The following is a 22,267-nucleotide window of genomic DNA, read 5'->3' on the forward strand; positions in this document are numbered from 1 at the left end:
AAGGAAATGCCAAAATGCCTGAAGTCCAGTGTCAAGTACCCACAGTCAGTGATGGTCTGGGGTGCCATGTCAGCTGCTGGTGTTGGTCCACTGTGTTTTATCAAGGGCAGGGTCAATGCAGCTAGCTATCAGGAGATTTTGGAGCACTTCATGCTTCCATCTGCTGAAAAGCTTTATGGAGATGAAGATTTCATTTTTCAGCACGACCTGGCACCTGCTCACAGCGCCAAAACCACTGGTAAATGGTTTACTGACCATGGTATTACTGTGCTCAATTGGCCTGCCAACTCTCCTGACCTGAACCCCATAGAGAATCTGTGGGATATTGTGAAGAGAAAGTTGAGAGACGCAAGACCCAACACTCTGGATGAGCTTAAGGCCGCTATCGAAGCATCCTGGGCCTCCATAACACCTCAGCAGTGCCACAGGCTGATTGCCTCCATGCCACGCCGCATTGAAGCAGTCATTTCTGCAAAAGGATTCCCGACCAAGTATTGAGTGCATAACTGAACATAATTATTTGAAGGTTGACTTTTTTTGTATTAAAAACACTTCTTTTATTGGTCGGATGAAATATGCTAATTTTTTGAGATAGGAATTTTGGGTTTTCATGAGCTGTATGCCAAAATCATCAGTATTAAAACAATAAAAGACCTGAAATATTTCAGTTGGTGTGCAATGAAACTAAAATATATGAAAGTTTAATTTTTATCATTACATTATGGAAAATAATGAACTTTATCACAATATGCTAATTTTTTGAGAAGGATATATATATATATGTTTTATAACAGTACCGGAGCATGCATAGAAACCAATATTGATGGCTTTAAGGTAATGCACATATATAAAGTCTGTGTCTACAAGGCCATCATATGTTGTTCTTGAGAAAAATAAGTAGTGAAAGTTGTCTTTTTAGAAAAATGTGCTCTGCCAGTGCAGATCCAAAGGGAAAGTATAATTCAGCGTTAAAATATAGCAAAGGAAAGTCAATTTGCAACATCGCTATGAGTAGAATCTCAGAGTTGTCATCTCGTTGTTATTATTACAGTAATACCATCAGGATGTGAACGCAGCATTAATATCTTGTGTAAACATACCCTTTTGGTAAAAGCCCAGCACTCCTTAACTCACACGACTTGACGTATCATTCATGTCCATTGCACAAACGATGTGGAAATAATTATATGCCAAAGTTAAACACTTAGGTTAGAGATTGTTTTAATTCGCCATTTCGCCAAGAATTGGCTGTAATATTAGAGATGCTTGCCTTAGCAAGTACTACTAAATATAAGGGAGAAGGAAAAGAGTTGGGAAAAGAGAAAGACAGGCAGAGAGAGGCAGAGGGTGTATAAGTGTATGAGAAATGGAAAGAGAGAGAGAGAGAGAGCGAGAGCGAGAGAGAGAGAGAGAGAGAGGGTTAAATGGATGCTCTAATGTTCTGGCTCTAATCTAAGTGACAGTGGGGTAAACACGCTCCATAATTGTGTAACAGGTTTTCAGCACCTTCGTGGAGTTTTGCTGGGCCGGATGGAAGGAAGTACACTGACACAAACACATATATAGCACCAGTGATCCTTCCCAGCACCCTTATGATTGATTCAGCCCTGCGCTTCCATGGATTAATTAAGGTGGGGCATCTCTCGCACACACACTCACAGGACGTTGAGTGCGCCCAGGGAGGACTCGGCGCTCGTAAAATGTCATTATGATTAGCTTGCAGCACTTTGCCATCTAACTTGCTTGACATTTGCACAGAACATGTGTGTGAGTTAAGGGCATCAGACCCAGCACCTATGCTCACTGCTAGCACCCCCTGTTGGGCATTCCTGAACCCTTAGAGGATGATTCAGAAGTCAGAACTGACTGGTCACACTGTCTGGTATTATACAAACTATGTTGATTTAATGAAAATGCAGTTGCAAAACACTATGTGTTTTTTGGGAGTGAATGCTGTTGTCTTATGTGGTTGTAAATTTAGTGTAAAGAAGGGCTGGGAAATATGGCTACAAAAAATACCTTGATATTTCTTGACATATTTTAAATCAGAGGAACCATCATTTCAACCAAACAGCCATTGTAGCCAAATATAATCAAGAAGTTTAATTTATAAAGTAAAAATCCACTCAATGAACACAAGGAAGAATTCTCATTTCTGTACCAATATACAATTTCACTCACTTTGTTTTGGAAACCTGAATATTATTATAATACAGAATTAATATTGTGGGACTCAGTCAAGTTTGTTATTATAATATATACCTGAGCTATTATTATTATTTTCCCACGGCTGTTACAAACCGTGTATCACGAGCCCTGTTTGTGCATGCAGAACAGTGCGTCACCCATTCACACTGAAGCACAGATCATGTATTTATTGGCTAATTAATGTATTTTTCACATATCAATAATCAGAAAATTCAGCAGATGATTATTGATATATTGCGACATTTTTTCAATGTAAAGTGTAAGCGGAAACTAAAAGGGGGTCGCACAACAGACACATTTGGTAGACAACGTGGTGTTTTAAAATTAGAAACAATTATTTTCTATGAAGACGCGCACACTGTCACCACTCGGCGTCTGTCGGTGGCACCCAGCTATAACTCAGGAGACTGCTCAAAATTCTGCAGTGCCACGGAGAGCATCTCATTTTTTTTCCCATAACGTTCAACCCAAATCATTATCAAAAGTAGGGCTGGGTATCGAGTTTGATACATTTTAGGCACCGACCAAATTGCGTTCGGTACCAAATTTCGATTCTGTAGCGTAAATTTAGATGGAAAGGAGGAGGCCAGAACCTGCTTGATAATATAAATAATATTTTAATAATAAACTTAAACAGAAGACACAAACACACACATGACGGACATGTCCGTAAACGATCTCTCTCTCTCTCCACACTCCTCCATAGTCGGCCTTTATCCCTCTCGGAGGCTTGATTAGCCTGATAAGGGACCAGGTGTGTAGAATCTCGACCCGGCCCCGCCCTCCGCCCTGCCACAGATACCTAAGGGGTTAATCTCGTCAACGTCAGTGATACGCATGTAGCATGCTAGAAGTGCTAAAATCTAAAAGTGCAGATGATTGGCGGTGTTTAGGCATCAAGTAAAAACACTAGTTTATGCCGGTTATGCCCAGAGACGCAAGCTAATTACTGAAATCTAATATGGCAGGTCAGAACATTTTACTGACCAATCAGTATTTTCCTTATAAATATTTATGAGGCTTTTCCTGTCATCCTAACCTTATTTTTTGTATTGCATTTTGCTCACTCCAAAAACATAATGAAACTGTGCTACCCAGACCAAAAATCAGCATGACTCAGAGCGAGCTCACAGCATTCATGTTTTCTCGTGGACCGAACTCAACCACGCAGCAGAGGCAATTAAAATGTTCTTGTGAACCAGTGCAAAGCGCTATTTTGAATGCACAAAATAGGCAATATTATTCGTAAATGCATGGGTGCTAGAAATGTTTCATCCAGCCATTAGAGGGCAAACATAATGCTGGAATTGAGTTTGACACACCTGGCCTACACGATGTATTTTCAAAAGTATGTCTTTTTGTGGTTTGACAGCTTGAATGAAACTATTTGAGGTTTCATACAGAAAATTGTCAAAAGAAACATAATTTCTAATCGTTCAGTTTTGCACAATACATAGTTACACATGTTTCATACACTAATCTGAAAACTCAGCAATGTCACTTGATGCACAAAACCCTTTCATACACTTTTGTGTATGATGACTAGATTCACAATATCGACTGCCGACTGCACCGCATCCATGCATCGTTCAGCATTAAGTACAGTAAATGTCATATCACCCCCATGTGGTATCCCAAAGACATTACACCAGACTACATCAAACAGAAGGCCAACTGACAGTGAACTGGAAAGCGCACAAATTAGGCATCTCATTTAAATGTCAGCTAATGGCCATTGAGTCGTTTGATCCAGACCCATCCATTTTGGTCCTTACCAGCACCAGTAGCTTTGTCCTCTCGCAGATGCAGGGCAGGTAGGGAAAAGGAGACACATCTTGCCCTCTCAGACAGCGACTGAGCCAGCCGAACACACACGGCGCCTCTTCATTCAGGAACAAAGGCCAAGCCATCAACTCCATCTGAGCTGAACACGGAGACAATTGACATGTCATATCACGGAAGCGGCAGTGATTTCCTGCAGTGTGAAAAGCTATACTATATATCTAAAACTGTTTTAACTCGCATTTGTCCAATCGATGTATAATTATTCATGCAGCTTTCTTAAAGCACACATTAAAGAACACATTTTTATGTGGAATAATATGCTCACAATTCATGCACAATATGACCAGGAATGGGTACAAGGAAAGCCCACTTTAATGACCTCGTATAGAATCCTTGTACTTAAAAAAAAAAAATAATAATACATTTGTTACACCACAAGACAATTTAAGAGAAGCAATAAGGTGATTAAAATGGTGAAAAACTTGAAACTTGAAAGAAATGGTGACCAGTCTCAATAAAATGTCCATGTAATTTGTCAACTTCCACACATTCAACTAATCAAGTCACTTAAAATGGTTGCCATGGCAACTAAGCCTGTCAATCAAACCTTAAACATGGCGGTGCTCCCCCTAGCAAGTCAGCATTGTCTGGTAAATGAACAGAAATCCCTTTAGCTGCTAATGAGGGGCCAAGACCACATTGATCCGCCTCGTACCTTGATCAATCAAGCAGGCCTCCTTGAGCGTTTTGATGAATGAGGGGTAATCGCGCCAGTACAGATCAATGTAATCGTCCAGTCGTAGGTCCCTAATGAAATGAGAGGAAAAAATATCTATATTTTCAGGTAAAAAAAAGTCATCAGACGCTCGATATATACACCAATACTTGTGTACGGCTCGAGCCAGATCATGACTCACACAGAACTGATTAATGAGGTAGACAGCAAAGATCAGTGTCTGGAGCCGCAGACATAAAGACGGACCTTTATTAAGTCTCATTATCAATACTAACGAGGGCTGGTCGATATATGTAATATTTATTATGATATATTCAATATTCTGTTGACAATGATAGTGTTCACATGCACATTCTTGCACTGGTTATGTTTAATAAGCTGACGATGAGTGTGGTCATGTAAACTCTTTAAACCTTGATCAACACAGATTTTTGCTCATAATCCCCATATCGCTCTACTTGGAAACACCTCATACTTACCAGCTTATCCAATGTGCGCAAGTGTTGTGCGCATGCCCATTTGTGTTTTGATGTCAAAAGCAGAGAGTAAACCGATGATTTCGAGTAGAGGTTGACCGATAGTGGATTTTGCCGATGTCTAAGTTTGTAGAAATTGTTGATAATGGTTAAACCGGCCGATAGTTTTTAAAAATCTACAGTATCTCACAAAAGTGAGTACACCCCTCACATTTTTGTAAATATTTGAATATATCTTTTCACATGACAACACTGAAGAAATGACACTTTGCTACAATGTAAAGTAGTGAGTGTACAGCTTGTATAACAGTGTAAATTTGCTGTCCCCTCAAAATAACTCAACACACAGCCATTAATGTCTAAACCGATGGCAACAAAAGTGAGTACACACCTAAGTGAAAATGTCATTTTGTTATACAAGCTGTACACTCACTACATTGTAGCAAAGTGTCATTTCTTCAGTGTTGTCATGTGAAAAGATATAATCAAATATTTACAAAAATGTGAGGGGTGTACTCACTTTTGAGAGATACTGTATTTATTTAATGGTTAAAATATGCAGCGGACCAAATATTCAAGCAGACTCGGGTGCGGTTTCCGGGATGCACACCAGAGTTTTGAAAACAGTGTTCACATTATCTAAACTAATCTAACTTTGACGTCATTCAAACCAGAGTGTGCACCAAAGGTGGTAGTGTGAAAGCACCCTAATTGTTCAGGTACTCTAAATAACATGATAAACTCTTCACCGTGTGCTTTTAATCTAGTGCAATGTAAGACCCCAATTAAATATTTTAGGACAGAGCATAATAAATACAAATATATTAACTATAAAAAAAACATCCATGATATTTCCATGACTTTGAAGATTGTATTAACTTCCATGACATTTCCAGGCCTGGAAATCACAATTTCAAAATTCCCTGCCATTTCCAGGTTTTCCATGACTTAAAGATTTTAAGCTACAAACCTGCCAAACCTTGGCAAAGCCAAACACAAGTTTTTGTTAATAATATCACCCTGGTACCCTTTAAAGATGGTTTTGTTTGATAAAAAAACCTAACCCTAACTCTAATTGGGGCTTGTGGCTTTCACAAGTGATTTGAGTGCAATATGCATCAGACAGACTGAGACAAACGCATTGAGCCTTGATGCTCACGTGGGCGACACAAGTTTAAGTCTAATTCGAGTTTGAGCTCCTGCTGTCCTATCTGTTCTTATACCTATGAAAAAGTGGCAAAAGTACCAAAATTGAAATCAAATACATACTTGGCCAGCTGTTGCAGTAACCCGACCAGAGCTCTCGCCCCACTCCGCTGTAGCTCATCCAACTTCAGATCCTCATAGAGCAGGTGTAGGACGTAGAAGAGAACCGGGATGTGTGAGAAAAGCAGGGCGGACGACTCCAGCCTTAGAGCAGATTCATGAATTTCCACACCACCAGGGGGCAAAACGGTTTCCAGGCCTTGAACGGCCATCGAAGGTCGCATGAAAACCTGCCAGTGGTAGTCGGAGCAACGGAGGTATCCCCAATCCTGTAGATGCCAAAACAGATCATAACACATGAGAACCCCTTTAAAACGGTTCTATATTATACACATTATAAACCTACATAATCTCAGAGAATGAACATTACTACAACTTCATATTTGCAAACGTTTTAGAGCGTTTTATTCACTTTTACACAAATCAAAAAGTACAACGGCAGACTATGACATTATAAGTACTCATTTTTCACTCTATTACTCAAACACTGCTATGTTGTGATATTGAAACACTTTTTCTGTAAGGCATCAAAAGGACTTCAAAATCAGACGAACCACGGTACAAATGCGTACCAACCCATATAATTGAGAACCAACTGATCTACTCCAAGTCTAGATAAATGTTTTAATGCAAAGAAGAACTTGACGATGGATTTGATTATTATAGGAGATAAACGCCCCCATTTGTAACATAACACCCCCCCCCCCCTCTCTAATTTGCTCTCAGCACCCCCTGGCATCCTCTGAATGCCCTGCTTTAGGGTAAGGATGTCTGTTTGTTCACCCCTCATTTGATTTTATAATCACTATTTGGTTAGGTTTAGGCTAAAGTTTTAGGTTAGGGAGGTACGTGGAGTGGTGGTGGCGTAGTGGTCTAAAGCACATAACTGTTAATCAGAAGGTCGCTGGTTCGATCCCCACAGCCACCACCATTGTGTCCTTGAGCAAGGCACTTAACTCCAGGTTGCTCCGGGGGGATTGTCCCTGTAATAAGTGCACTGTAAGCTTTGGATAAAAGCGTCTGCCAAATGTAAATATATAATATAAATGTACGTTTTACTCATTAAAACCTCAATCTAGCATTCACTTTAAAACCTCGTCTGATTATGACACAATTTCACTCACTTTTGGCACCCCCACTGGACAATACACATAATTTTGTTCAGCAAAAATGTTAATACGGTCACGTAATGTTAATGAGACCAGGCTGTTAAAAACAGTAGCTTAATTAAACTACAATCTTGAATCCTTGATTCTGATTGGTCAGTTGCAGCATTATGCTTTTAGATATTTTCATATAATGACAGATAAACTATATAATTGACTGTTGTCCCAGCCAACAATGTCTCTCATATCACTCCAAGTCTCTTTCTTCTCACATAAAAACATTTCATGTCCATGTTTTTATTTATTTGGTGAGTAGCCTTGTAAGAAGTGGCTCAGATTTGCATGGGGGTCCTGATCACCCTGTTGAGGTTTTTTGGGGGATAATGCCCTGACTACATTATCCCAACTATTGACATGCTTTTTTAAATCTTAAATAGGCAGTTTAATTGATAGCAAATCAAGTCACAAGAGAGAGCAGATGATTAAGATACTTTGGTCCAGTGGTCTAAGGTCACTCACATCATCAGAGCCTGTGTCAGCAGGGCGAGCCTTCTTAGGGGCAATTACTGGAGAAAGAGGCACGTCAAAATGAAGCTGAGGAGATAGCAACTGTGTTAATGACAATAGTTAAAGACATACAAGTGCATCATAAACCAATTGCAAATGTCACTGCAATATTTTTACATGCTGAATATTTTTTACATATGTCAAAGAATCTGTAATTCACTTCACTTAGCAACCATAAATGCATATTTAGATATCACAAGTTTATTTACACACAAAAGGAAGAGTTCACCCAAAAATTTAATTCTCACATCATTTGCTAGCCCCTTATGTTGTTTCAAACTCGTATGACTTTCTTTCTTCAGAACACAAACAAAGATATTTCAAAGGATATGTGAGGTGTTTTTCTATACAATGTAAATCAATGGATTCAAAAAGCTTCAAAAAGGATATAGAGGCAGCATAAAGGTTGTTCATTAGACTCAAGTGGTTTAATCCATGTCTTCGGAGATAATACGATTGGTTTTGAGTGAGAAAAGACCAAAATACAGAATACATGACAGAAGCCAATTCACACTTCTTCGGCTCTTGACGCATGTATATGATAGTATCACTTCGGAAGTCATGGATTAAACCACATGAGTTGTATGCATTATTTTCAAGCTGTCTTTGTCTTTTTTTTTTTTACCTTAAAAGCTTTGGACCCCATTGACTTGCATTGTATAGAAAAACACCTCATATATCATACAAAAAAATTTAAAATCATACAAGTTTTAGACGGCATGAGGTTAAGGATGAGATAATTATCACACAAAATATGAAAAATGTAAAAGTATTAACATGTACATAACCGCTCACATTTACATGCTAATGCTATATGGTGTTCAGAAATGTGTTCCTAAAATATTAAACTTGAATGATGAAATTTTTTTAATATAAGACCCCTTGATCTTAATTTTAACCTGTAGCACAGGTACTTCAGAAAATCTTTGTATACCCTAAAGTAATCTAACACAATGTCTCACACAGAGATTAAACCCAAACAAAAGAGGTCAGCCAAAAAATGTGTTCCAAATAAGTGCTCAGATTTAGGATAAACTCACGTTTGCGTGTCCACGTCAATCGCTCTGTGTTATAACCCATCATTGTCATTAGGCATGTGACAAACAAGTTCCACTCCAGGTGCATACTGGGACCTCCAGGGGCATTGTAGCTGTTGTACCACTTGACCAACACTTTCATAGCAGTGTCCTTGGGCAGAATGAACCTGATGGCCTGCAAGCAACGTTTGACTGTAGAGATAGAATCAGAATAAGGATCACATGTTAATAACAATTAACTGTATTGTAGTTTGTAGTTTACAATGTTCTGCATCTGGTGAGATGCTTTCATCTCCTTTTCTGTTATATTGTGCCACGTTTGTCTCATCTCCTTTCTCCTTTGGCCCTGCCAGGGGAATAGGCCTACCAAGCTCTGAGCAAGACAAGAGTTCTGCCAGAATCCCGATCCCGAGTCATTCTCTCGAGTTGTCTTCAGGTGTATCCCATCTCCTTCATGTCTGCCTCTATATCATGGTGTAAGTTGTTTTTTGGTCAACCTCGATTTCGCTTTCCTTGTGGGTTCTAGGTGAGGGGTTGCCATGTGATGCTGAAAGCAGTTTTTCAGAGGGTGTGGCCAATCCATCTCCAGTGTCTTTGGAGTATTTCTTCCTCCACTGGTTGCCGTTTTGCTCGCTGCCAAAGTTCTTTATTGCTAATGGCCTCAGGCCAGCGAACACGGAGAATCCTTCAGAGGCATGTGTTGATGAATGTCTGGATTCTCCTCATTGTTGTAGCAGTGGTTCTCCAGGTCTCCACTCCATAAAGTAGGACAGGCTTCGCAATCGTGTTAAAGATCCTGATCTTAGTGTTGATGTTCAGGTCAGTTGATCTCCAGACATTTTTCAGTTGGAGGAAAGCTACCCTTGCCTTGCTGATCCATGCCGAGTCCGCTCCACCTTTCATGTCTACGATGCGGTTGAGATATATGAAGTTCTCCACCTCTTCTAGTGTCCTGGGGCTTCTGTTGACAGCGCCATTGATCATAAGAATCTTGCTCTTCCCTTTGTGTATGTTAAGGCCTTGGCGTTCTGACACTCATGGAGCACTGAAGGTCATACCTTCAAAGGAGTTCCTGATAATGTTGGTGATCTTTGGAAGTTTCCAGAGGATCTGCCTGTCCACACTGTCAAATGCTTTCTCATTTGTAAAATAACTTGTAATGGTCACTAATGTTTGGAATTGAGCAAATGACTGAACATGCAGTACATTTCTTTCACAATGCAGCTGAACTGCTTTAAAAGTGCTAAAAACACACAGGCCTGTGAGCCCCACTCATGCACAGAAAAGTGTCACCCTTCACATCGTGAAGCGCACACATACAGTTTCATGCATGTTTATTTGTCTTTAAGTGCAGTCTTTTGCACCATGACCATAATCGCAATTTGTTTACAAATTACAAAATTCTCCCCTTTTCTCCTCAATTTGGAATGCCCATTTCCCAATGCACTCCAAGTCCTAATGGTGGCGTAGTGACTTGCATCAATCCGGGTGGCAAAGGACAAATCACAGTTGCCTTGGAGACCACCAATCCACGCATCTCATCACGTGGCTTGTTGAGTGCGTTACCGCTGAGACATAGCACGCGTGGAGGCTTCACGCAATTCTCCACGGAGCACTGGTGGAGGCTTCACGCAATTCTCCACGGCATCCACACACAACTCATCACACACCCCACAGAGAGCGAGAACCACATTATAGCAACCACAAGGAGGTTATCCCATGTGATAGAGACCCTTCCTGGCAACCGGGCCAATTTGGTTGCTTAGGAGACCTGGATGGAGTCACTCAGCCCACCTGTTTTTGAATTCATGACTCCAGAGGTGGTAGTCATTGTCAATACGCGCTGAGCTACCCAGGCCCCCCGACCATATCACAATATTGATGTCATTTTTATTAATAGTGCATCCCTGAAGGATCGTGAAATTACTCTACTGATGTGCTCTTTATGAAACTTAATGGACAAATAAAACACATTAAAATCATGATATTGCTTAATTTTATATCGTCAGCAAAATCATTGCGATTATTTTGTAAATATATTCGATATATCGCCCACCTCTACCCTCACTTTGTTCCAAACTCATATGACTTTCTTTTCTCTGTGAAACACAAAATGAGATGTTAGGAGGTATGTTAGTCTCAGTCACCATTAACTTCCATTGCATCTTTATTTTATGCAATGACAATGAATGGTGACTGAGTCTAACATATAGCCTTCCATCTTCTGTGTTGCAAGGTAAGACAGAATATCATATGACATGAGGTAAAGTAAATGAACACAGAAGTTTCCTTTTTGGATGAGCTATCCCTACATAACTCATCCTGCACGTTTATGCTAAAGAAAAGATTAATACCTCAAATCGTGCGGTTTGTTGAGGAGATGCGATTTCCCCATGTATGATTAATTTTGTTTTAATAGCTGGCTGCATGTGATATCTGCTCATTCAGCATTCTTTACAATTATTTTTAATTAATGCCAGCTTCCTGTAAGTAAATGCTTTAGATTAAAAGTGGTGTCGCCAATAAAGTGGCATTTTCTTCAGCTCTATTCTGACCTTTCACTGTTTGTTTGCTAATTAAGCTGCAGGCAGAGTCAACAAGAGTGCGTGATGGCATGATGACGAGCGATAACTTGAGCAGAAGTGAACTAAAACTACAAATGACTATTATCTTTCTTTTTTTATGCATGTGTTAAAGTATTATGCACCATTTGTGTACAACAGAAACACAAATAATCCCTTCCTCACAATAAGTGCTAACTGAACCAACAGAAACAGAGCATAAAACACACTTAAAGGTATAGTTGACCTCAAAATGAAAATTGTCATCATTTACTCACCCTCAAGTCATTACAAACTAGTATGGCTTACTTTCATGTGTAGAATACAAAAGACGCCATTCACTTTTATTGCATCTTTTTTCATACTATGAAATTGAATGGTGGCTGGACTGAATATTTGGCTTAGCATCTCATTAACATCTCATGTTTGGAACAACATAAAGCTTTGTAAATAATGACCCTTTAATAGTCCCATTCAGCTCATACTTATACACTCCTACACACTTAACCCTTAAAATCTCTAAGAGTGAGCAGTAATAATAGTGATGCTTGCCTTAGCAAACACCACTAATGACAGGGCTCAGAGCATGTGAAATGCACTTCCTGGAATATTTACAGTTAACATGTAAAACTCCATAAGAAAAGGTCAAATATCTAAATGTAGAAAGTGGTGGGTATGACTCACTTTTTTACTTCATTTTAAAGCATTCATTAGGGACAGATCCTTGGGCAGTTTTAAATCATGTCTCATTTACAGTATGCTAAAACATCAGGATCGAAGCGTCAAGCACATTACAAAATAACATTTATGTGGAGTGTGGCTATTAAACAAGACACTACAACATGAGGCAGGGCTCATTGAATGTGTTTTTGTGTCCCTCAGAGCAGTTATTTATTTATATTTGTCTATATAAACCTACACTAGATGGACTATTTTGAACATCGCTGTGCGTCTCGTCCAAGAATGCTTTGTTGTTTGGACAGCATGTCAAGTTAAAAGAACTTATAAAAACACGTCTGGAGGCAACGGTGTTCTGTTTTATTTGATGAGCTGCATGTTGCTTTTCTTTAGTGCAATAACATGTTCAGTCTGAATGACTGGAAACAGAACCATCACTTGCCCTGTACATTTACATTTACATTTATGCATTTGGCAGACGCTTTTATCCAAAGCAACTTACAGTGCAATTATTACAGGGACAATCCCCCCAGAACAACCTGGAGTTAAGTGCCTTGCTCAAGGGCACAATGGTGGTGGCAGTGGGGTTCGAACCAGGGACCCTCTGATTAACAGCCCTGTGCTTTAGCCACTACGCCACCACCACTCCATATGGTGGTGTAGAGACGGTATCGGGTTTTCATTACATCTTATGTTTGCTGAACATGTACAAGCATTGTTATGCAATGCAAACAGAAATATTTGGTTTTCTATGTATGAATTGAACATAGTTGCAAATTCTGACGATTTAAATACAATCACCAAAGTAACGCTAACTAATTGGTTAATATTGGGACAGTAACTGTTTCTCAGGGTGACGTCTGTAAAAGTACATTTCCATGGCACCACTGTGATAAAACGTATCCGTTGGGATGACAATGAATTCACCGTGGCGAAGCAAGTTCTGTAAATCTACGAATTCTGAATTTGGATTCTCACGTGATCAGTCGCATGTAATATTTGTATTAGGGGTTGCACCGCCAAACTGACCAGTCGGCTTCGACTAGTTTTGCCACTCGTCAAAACATTAGTCCATGCCAACTAGTCTTGACCCTTCCGTAACAAAATAGTATTACATCTGTATTTCAATCGGGTCAATTCTCTGAGGCCATCAGATTACATTTGGTGCTTCAGCCATTCCCTTCCAACTCCACGAGTTTTCGTGCTTTGGATTTTTTGATGATTGAGGCATACTGTATGATCCGGCCCCTAAGAACCACTTTAAGTGCCTCCCAAGCCACGCCCACAGAGGATACTGAGGACCAGTACAGGATTTTGCAAAAGGGATACATAAAATTTCCAACTATATGATTACTTTTTCTCCATATATGGAAACACCTCTAAACTCACCAGGGTGTGATCCGAGACTAAAATGTTTCCAATTGAGCCATCAACAACAGATGAAATGAGGGACTTGGATACATAAAAATATTATCTATCCTAGAATAAATCTTATGGACTGATGAAAGAAAATGTATAGTCCCTACTAGATGGGTTCCAAAAGTCTCCAAATAGCTTTAAGACTAAGATTTTTACACATCTTGTGAAGCGTAAGAGTCCAGCAAAAGATTAAAGTCTCCTCCCAAAATTATATCATGAGGGGTTCCAACGGTTTGCAACATCCCTTCAAGATCCGTACGTTTTGTCTTTTTCTACTATGTAAGAACCCCCTCTTACTGTCGTGGAGCAGCGATGTAATTTTATTGTGAATATTTTCAAAAAATTCTCTAATACATACCTACATTGTATTAAATGTACACGTGCACATTAATGTCCATCTTGTTAAATAGGAACTATATGGCTCTTGGCAGAGGTGAAAAAAGATTTTCAAAACAGCGTTTAAACTCAGAGATGTGGATTCAGATGGAAATTGAATTACCACAACAACCTTATGTTGTTTGTCAAAAAACATTAGGTTAATTGCCCGGGGATTTTTTAGTGCGCAGTGGGAGAAAAACATTTTGGATTCGGATGGCAATAAATATCACTGACTAGCCCTTGCATCAGGTTAAATAACCTTAAATCACCATGTAAAACAATTACTGTCATATTAGGGCTATAGACATGGTTTAGTTTCAAATAGCAAGAATGATTTGTTATAATCTTTGACGCATCAGGTAGAATGTGGAATAAATTACATTTTCAGCTATTTTTAATTATTGCAAAATCTTTCTTCACATTTAATGAAAATATAAATATACTTCTTCCTGACACACACTACCTTTTCCCAAAAGAATGAAACTGCAATCTTTTAAAGCTTTTATAAAGTTACTGATATGACTGGAGTCTTCATCTTACATTATGTGAATGGTCATTAGTTAATGCATACATTACAAAATTACTATTCCTTTCGTTAGGAGTCAAACTTACGTAGCGCACCTTTAAGCACATTCTTCCTTGTAATTTATCAAGTTAAGCCATTTCTTTTCCATTTTTTTTAAAGCTCAATAAAACATGTTTGCCATGTAAATTATGGTTTATATTATATGACTGATAATGTGCTGCAAAAGATGAAAAATTAATAATTTTGTGGTGGGACTCTGGTGGTGGGGGGCAGGTTAAACAAGTGCTTTGACCAGGCTTAAATAGTCTTGTTCTCATAAACAAACTGACTCAACTCTGTATTGTGTTCAAAGTGATGCGTCACACCGCTGGACAGTATGTTTTCTCTTACCCAACTCTGAAGTGGCCACCTCAGGAATGGTGATTCTTAACATGGAACCGGTGCTCAATTCCTGCACAAAAAAAAAAGTGAGAGGCGGATACTTTACCAGAGCATACTAAATGAGCAACACCACTGCATACTAAATCACATGGAAACTCGAACCTACAGGCATCATGTTGCCATTTATATCCGATAGAATTCAGAAGATTATTGTTGCTCGTTTGGAAGAAAAAAATTGAAAAAACAAAATGAACAATTGCTTCTGACGGAATTCCAGAAGGCATTCTTATAATGACCTGGATGAATGAAAATCTTTGTAGACATTTGCTATTTTTAAAACCCCTTCTAAGCATCATATCATCCTGTGTAGGTTTGTAGTGGCAAGATTGCCTTGACAGGCCCGCAAGGGGATTTCATTTGGCAGGAACACATCATTCAGTGGGAAATGAGAACGTCGGCCTTGCAGACTGAGTGGCCCGACTGCAGGGGACCAGACCTTATTGAGTCTTGTCAAAACAGTGACGAGCTCCTGGTGCTCATGTCGGAGTCGCCACAATGCCATGTCGGTCACGTCCCGTCACTTTGGCAGCACTGAATTACAAGCCGTGCACCGTATGACAAAAGCAATTACCAGCTCCTGCCTTCAGCGGTAGTGGCCAGCACAAACAATGCAATAGTCTTGACCCTGCATGGCCAAAACGTTTTGAAAATGCATTTAGAATTCAGATGCAATATATTTTTTGTACATTGAATAGTACAAATGCACAACATGTCAGTGACTTATTTTATCAGTGTCAGACAATTTATTTATTTATTTTTATTACCAGTGTTGGTCTGAATCAGCAGACATTGGAAGCATTTAATTTCAGGGCCTAATTTATCCATGGTAAACAAGTGTTTTTATGTGAAAAAAATAATAATAAAAACAAATTGCATTTTAAAATATTTTGAGGTTTAATTTTATTTTAACATTATATAATTAAGAGACATTCACTAGCGGGGCAGTGCTACCACAGAGTATATTTATTCATATAGCCCAGCAGGAAACATGGTGACAATAATTTAGTACAGAGTTTTGTCCGATCAGCAGAAAAATGCACGAGAACCGTTAACGTTACGTCAAGAAAATCATACGCTTCAGGTATTGTTTTTTAAATCAAAGCCCCTTTTTAAAATGTCATTATTATTTTATTTTTTTCTCCCCAATTTGGAATGCCCAATTCCCAATGCGCTCATGGTGGCGTAGTGACGAATCTCAGTTGCCTCCGTGTCTAAGGACGTCAATCAGTGCATCTTATCACATGACTTGAGCGTGTTACCACGGAGATATAGCGCGTGTGGAGGCTTCATACTATTCTTGCCGGCATCCACGCACAACTCGCCACGGACCCCACCGAGATCAAACCACATTATTGTGACCACGAGTAGGTTACTTCAAGTGACTCTACCCTCCCTAGCAACCGGGCCAATTTGGTTGCTTAGGAGACCTGACTGGAGTCACTCGTGGATTCAAACTCGTGACTCCAGGGGTGGTAGTCAGCATCTTTACTCACTGAGCTACCCAGGCCACCTATAAAGTCATTGTTTATAAAAGAGCATTATAATTATTTTTGTAGCCCTCAGCACCGACATACAGCAATGTGAATGATTCAAAATGGAACAACAATGAAGCAGTAAAACTGCTATTTTGGTTCAGAGCTGCCAGGTGGCACTGACCAGAGTGACTCTGTTGCTGACGGGGTCTTTGAGCGTATGGATGTGTGGAACAGCCTGTTGAAACGACGAGTCCTCCAGCCATGATGATTCGTGGTGCTGCGTCAAACTGCGGACCTCCAACACCGGAGACGGCATGCCAATCTGAGGGAGGGAAAACATGGCATTAGGAATTCGAAAAGAAAGCATAATTATGACACAAGAACCAGCCATTCGCAAAGATTATTAAAATCATGAACAAAACGATAATGTTCAGTTGCAGCACATCAAATTTCTAAAGTTTACTTATTATTATTATTATTATTCGCACTGAATAACACATTAAAAGCACACAAAAAACTATCATTATATGATTGTGAAAACTGTATTTGAATTTATGGCTATAGTAATGGGTTTCAAACTATTGTAGAAGGTGAACATAAACTTTGACCATGAAAAGCCACAATCATTTCCACTGACATTTTCCTGGCACCTCATTGGGTCTCGATTTTATTTGTCATTATTTACAAAGATATGCATGGTGTATCTTTTGAGGTTTATTCCTTATTCAAAAAAGTATGGTACCATGATATTTGCATGTCCAAATAAGCATTGGATTACGAAGGTACGTTTCTACCAATGGACATTTTACAATGGTATATGATTAAAAAATAAAAAAGAATGGTATCATCAACAATCATACCATGTCCAAAAAACATGGTAGTTCCAGGGTAGAGAAACAGGTTTGACCGATATTTTTTACAGATATTAACTTTTTCCATTTTAAATCTTAATAAGCCAATGAGGGGCTCTGAACAAGTGCTTACTGCAACTAACATTTACATTAATGCATTTGGCAGACACTTTTATCCAAAGCGACTTACAGGGCACTTATTACAGGGACAATCCCCCCGGAGCAACCTGGAGTTAAGTGCCTTACTCAAGGACACAATGGTGGTGGCTGTGGGGATCAAACCAGCAACCTTCTGATTAACGGTTATGTGCTTTAGCCCACTACACCACTACCACTAACTTTAGTCAAAACAATTATTTGTAGACATATTGTGCCATATTAGTTTTGTAAAGCAGTTCACCTGAGGTTAGTGACTTAATTATGAAGTTAATAATGTGCCAAAAAGCTCAAATTAAACAAGAATTCAAAATCAGCTATGCACATCGGTTATTGGACACTTTAACACAAAAATAATCAGTAAAGTATGGGTCACTAAAATCAATATTGGTCAGACTATTCCATATTCCATGATGCTTTTTAATACATCTTCGTTAGTTAATGGTCATGGTGCTCGAGTGTGAATGCTGTCTTACAATCAAAAAAGGAACAACTCTTATTCCAGTTTGTTTTTCTGCACAAATAAATTAGCCACTCTTAATGTAGCTCTGAGGATATGGAGTCAATAAAATGCTGTTTGTGGTTTGAGACATTTGCGGGCACGAGAGAGACGTTTCAATGAATGACAAAATACTTCATGTTAAATGGCTTTTCTAAATGGGTTTTCTGTGAAGCACTTCTCCTATAACTCAATAACAATAAATACTCCCTAATGGCTATGATTAATCATTTATTAAACCAACAATCAATAGCATATTTGATCCAATATTTCAGCTGCACAAATTAGATTATCAAACCTGCATTCTATCAAGTCGTAAGCCAAGTTGTGTTTGTGGTTTCAGGAGAAAAACAAAGGAGCCATCCATAACATCCTGATTTAATGGTGATATTGATCCACTCGTAAGAACAAAGCGAACTGTCATTAGAATTAGGACTTGGACACCAACATTAAGTCCACTAAAAGATAATCATCCTGCTTATACAAACATGACTCAATTATTGTTTCAAGTCACAAAATAATCACTAAGGACACAATATCACAATACAAGTGTACCCCCACTGAAGTCCAATAATGATACCTCCTCTAGTCGGCTTAAATGCTGAACTGTAGCTTTGGCGGGAGTGCTCACGTTCTCCAGAGGGGTGGTCAACTGGTGGTTCTGCACGCTGAACGTGGGAGATAGAAGACCAGGGACAAATACTTTGCTCACCTGAAAGCAAAAAAAAAAAAAAGGTTAAAGTTATTAGCAGTGACGCATCAAAATATAGTTGGTTGAAACCGAAACCTAAAATTCTGGACACATTGGGACGAAAACCACATTTATATTGGCTGTTTTTAGAATAACTATCCAATTTATTCCTATTACGTTTTAAAGTGTTTAAGCTATGTTAACAACAACATCAAGATTATAATAATTGTATATTACAATTGTATAATAAGCATCACAAACTGATACTTTTTTTTTTACTTCTCAAAATGGACCATTTATTTATCATTCATTTATTTTTGGTTCTCTTCAAATGCCTTATATAGATTTTATTGCTTTTGCCTGGTCCCAGACCTATACTTAGATCTTGAAGTCCACAAAATAAAAAGAGCATGCTTGAGACGAAATATGAACCAAGTGATGATTGAAGAAAACAAAGAAAACTATGTTAAAAAATTGTGTTGCATTAGTTTGACAAATTTAACAAACAGATGTTGAACACACACTGCCTGGCCAAAACAACAAAAAAAGAGTTGCTGTTTGAATTTAAGGCAGTGTTATGATCAGGGGTTGCTTCAATTGGTCAGGTCTAGGCTCAGCAACATCATACGGCAATAAAATGAAGTCAGCCGAGTACCTGAATGTACTGAAAGACCATCAATGGATTGTTTCTTCCCCGACGGCACAGGCATATTCCAGAACGTCAATGCCCAGATTCATCTGGCTCAAATTGTGAAAGAGTGGTTCAGGGAGCATGAGCAATCATTTTCACACATGAATTGGCCTCCACAGAGTCCTGACCTTAACCCCATTGAAAGTCTTTGGGATTTGACGGAGAAGACTTTACGGAGCGGTTCGACAAAAAATAATGTAACTCTGGATGGAAATTAATGCTGTGACTAGGGTCACAACGGTTTCACAATATGCCTTGTTTTTAAAACAGATGTTTATCATACCATTGAAATCTTCTCATTGATTGTATTGCATGAATATAAAGACAGATACTCTTCTGAACTTTTCTAAAAATCCAAATTGGTTTAATTAAGACAGAATCTGCAACATTTACAGCATCATATAAACCTTTAAATTGCACCTTCCTCAAGTTACATTTGACTGTCACTCAATTTTAAAGGTGACATGCAGGTGTCACAGGCGCAGCACAAGCACATCAGAAGAGCTGCACGAGCGGAGCAAAGCATGAGGGCATCATACAGACATGTTCGAGCTTGAACCAAATTATTTACGGCACCAAAGCGGTTGAAGTCAGCTGTGTGGGATTACTTTGGGTATGTTAAAGACCCACGAAGCACCATCTGTTGATGGTTACCTAGTCTGTTAAATTTGTCGCAAAAAAGGATCGGCTTAGGCGGGAAACACTTCAAACCTTAAGCACCTTCTCCGTAAACACCACTCCACAGAATTTGCAGAGATGTCATTGGAAATACAGTATAATAAATTATAGCCACTGTTTCATAAAAAACATTTATGCTTTGTCACATTCACAAAAGCAGCAAATGGTTTGAAGCACTTGTTTAACATTACGTTGTGCCAACTGTTTGTTCTTTTGCTTAAAAGCAGCGCAACAGTAGACCAACAATGTGTTTGATACTACAAATATATTTTACTTGTAAAACATGGTAATAAATAGGGTTTACAGGAAAATGACATTGAAACTGTGGCAGAAAATGGACAGTTTTGGACAAATTGGCAATAAATAATCTGCTAATGAATAATAGATTATCAGTCAATTTTGTTTAGAATTAAACTAAATAAAAAATGCAACAATTTAATGAATGCACACAAATGCATATCTGAAGTGTTAACCTGGATAAAAATCATTACAAATAATTACAATTAAATTTCATAAATCATAAAATTATGTATATGTTTTCCGAATCATCGGACTACTCTATGTGTTGTAATTTCTTATTTATTTTTTTGTTATTGTTTTACCTTGTCAGATTGAGTGTGTCCTGATGTTCAAGATCAAAAGTTAAAAGGATTAACATTGAAGAAATCCAAAATGAAGTTCAAGACTTGGTTATAACTGAAAAATGTATGTGTGTGTTTATCAAACATATTTCATAAGCAAATATTAAACTGCTAATAATATCATCAATGCACCTCAATACCATAATACCGTGGTCATGTTTGTGATGGTTATCATACCGTGATAATTTCATACAGTTACACCAGTCACAGTTTGTCTCCACTGTTCAAGGACTCTTATTTTGAAGTTTTCCCCAGAACTAGGTTTCCCAGATTCCACTGCCCTAATCACTTCATCTGTTCATTGTCATCCCCACCTGTATTCCATTTCCTCATTAGTTTCCAAGTGTATATATATACCCTCTAGTTTTGTTTAGTATTTGTCAGTCCTTGAATGTTAATGTTTGAATGGTTATGTTTGTGAATGCATTTGTTTCCACTCCAGCGTTTGTTTCCACTCCTGAGAATGTTCTACTCCATTGTTTATAATTAAAAGATTCTAAGGTTCTACTCCTGCGTCTCCTCGCTTCCATTCCTTGGGCACCAAACGTTACAACACCTAGTTGTGATGTTGCATAAGGTTGTCGAAACAATCCCATGATGTATGCGTGCTGTAATCAAAGCTGTGGGGCGGCTGTGGCACAGTTGGTAGAGCGGATCGGCCACTAATCACAGGATTGGTACACACGACTCCACATGCTGAAGTGTCCTTGGGCAAGACACTGAACCCCAAGTTGCTCCCAATGGCAGTCTAGCACCTTGCATGGCAGCTCTACCGCCATTGGTGTATAGAATATGTGTGTGAATGGGTGAATGTGTCACAGTGGGTCACGCTTTGAATACTGTTAAGGTTAAAAAGGCGCTATATAAGTGCAGACTATTTATCTAAAGGCGGTCCATCAAAATATTCGACTCGCAACTTTTTTTTGGCCAGGCAGTGTACTTGATTGGTTCACATTCACCTTACGTAATTTTATCTAGTAGAGTGCACAGCACAAAGAATATTTAGAACAGTAACACAATTTTGTTGTGTAGATAACACAAAACCTGAGTTTTTCATTTTTCCAGTGTAGACAAGAGCGTGAAAAATGCCTTAAGGAGACTAAACTTTCTATAAGTCCACAGTGTTCAAAGTGCCCGAAGTAGAAGAAACACTGCACGGATTCATAGTTCAAACATCTGCTGGCATACTATTTTTAAACATACTAATCATACATAACCATGCACAGTTTTATAAGACATATTATAACTGGGATGCAGCCTTTGTATTGTGTTTGACAGGTTATCTTCCTAAAACATGATTTCAACCAATCACCAAAGAGCTAGAAAAACAGGGAACTAGAGAATTTGTTTCAGTGAGTCATTCACATCTAAAACATCATTGGTGCTGGAGAGAAATACATT

The 22,267-nt window shown here is 38.7% G+C and overlaps 1 protein-coding gene across 1 annotated transcript in view; it reads right to left on the bottom strand.

The window, feature by feature from the left end:
* Positions 1 to 22,267, bottom strand: part of LOC127617547 (anaphase-promoting complex subunit 1-like) — an 82,707-nt gene that overhangs the window by 43,707 nt on the left and 16,733 nt on the right. The window contains exons 14-21 of the mRNA XM_052089511.1: positions 18,746 to 18,877; positions 16,841 to 16,981; positions 15,134 to 15,194; positions 9,190 to 9,373; positions 8,097 to 8,175; positions 6,475 to 6,740; positions 4,709 to 4,800; positions 3,984 to 4,132 (exon numbers count right to left, since the gene is read on the bottom strand). Of these exons, the coding sequence (XP_051945471.1) occupies positions 3,984 to 4,132; positions 4,709 to 4,800; positions 6,475 to 6,740; positions 8,097 to 8,175; positions 9,190 to 9,373; positions 15,134 to 15,194; positions 16,841 to 16,981; positions 18,746 to 18,877 (1,104 nt within the window). The remainder of the gene's footprint in view (positions 1 to 3,983; positions 4,133 to 4,708; positions 4,801 to 6,474; positions 6,741 to 8,096; positions 8,176 to 9,189; positions 9,374 to 15,133; positions 15,195 to 16,840; positions 16,982 to 18,745; positions 18,878 to 22,267) is intronic.

This window comes from Xyrauchen texanus, chromosome 24 (genome assembly GCF_025860055.1).
Source record: "Xyrauchen texanus isolate HMW12.3.18 chromosome 24, RBS_HiC_50CHRs, whole genome shotgun sequence".
NCBI classification, from domain to species: domain Eukaryota; kingdom Metazoa; phylum Chordata; class Actinopteri; order Cypriniformes; family Catostomidae; genus Xyrauchen; species Xyrauchen texanus.